General features: G+C 62.8%; 1 protein-coding gene across 1 annotated transcript in view; it reads right to left on the reverse strand.

The window, feature by feature from the left end:
- Positions 1 to 888, reverse strand: part of HMCN2 (hemicentin 2) — a 35,441-nt gene that overhangs the window by 28,265 nt on the left and 6,288 nt on the right. Inside the window, exons 13-14 of the mRNA XM_009998989.1 lie at positions 485 to 612; positions 114 to 227 (exon numbers count right to left, since the gene is read on the reverse strand). Of these exons, the coding sequence (XP_009997291.1) occupies positions 114 to 227; positions 485 to 612 (242 nt within the window). The remainder of the gene's footprint in view (positions 1 to 113; positions 228 to 484; positions 613 to 888) is intronic.

Consider the following 888-nt stretch of genomic DNA (forward strand, 5'->3'; position numbering starts at 1 on the left):
CCCCCGCGTGCCGCGAGGCCCCCCCCCCCCCTCGCGGGATGTCCCCGCAGGGTGGCAGAGGGTCCCCAGGGGCACGGAGGGGGGTTTGCGCCCCGGGTTTGTCCCGTTCTCACCTTTGTACCAGGCAATGTGGGGTGGGGGCACCCCCGAAACCCAGCACTCCAGGGTCACGTCTTCTCCCACCAGAACCTTCAGGCTGGGTGTCATTGCCAGGATGGCTGGAGGTTCTGCACCCCAGGGAGAGAGACACAGCCCTGGTGACTCCCTGCAGCCCTGGCTGCTGTGCCCTTCATCCCCAGGGGACCCCAGAGCCCTGGGAGCTGCCCCATAACACCCTCCATCACAGACAGCCCCATCCCACGGCTGGCACTGGCCACAAGGTTCCAGCCAGCAGCGAAGGGACAGCAAGGAGGGGTAATGAATCCCCCCCGCGGGTGATCTGATCCCGCAGCCCTTCCCGACGCTGCCGCTGAGGAGCAGGTACCCGTGAACTCCAGGGTGACCACCCGTTCATCCCAGCCCAGTGCGTTCCTGGCGGAGCAGCTGTAATTCCCTGCATCCTCCGGGATGGCAGCCCTGATGTGCAGGGTACCCCCAGCATCCGTGAAAACCCTGTGGCAAACAGGGAGAGAGGGGAAAAAAAAAAAAAACCCAGCCCTGTAAAACCGGAGCCAATGGAAACCGTGGCTGAAAGGCTGAAGGCTCCGGGCTGCCCCACGCGTGTTCGAGTGCTGGGTGGTTCGTGGGTGTGGGTTAGCACTGAAAGCCTGTTCATCGGCTGCTGCAGGGAAGGACGCTGCTTTGAGCTGGGAAAAAGCTCGGAGAATTGGGCTTTTCATTCCCAAAGTAAAAAATCACCTTCCCCAGAGCTCACCCCAGCAGCCACAG

The sequence above is a fragment of the Chaetura pelagica genome, unplaced genomic scaffold (genome assembly GCF_000747805.2).
Source record: "Chaetura pelagica isolate M959 unplaced genomic scaffold, ChaPel_1.0 scaffold405, whole genome shotgun sequence".
Taxonomy (NCBI): Eukaryota; Metazoa; Chordata; class Aves; order Apodiformes; family Apodidae; genus Chaetura; species Chaetura pelagica.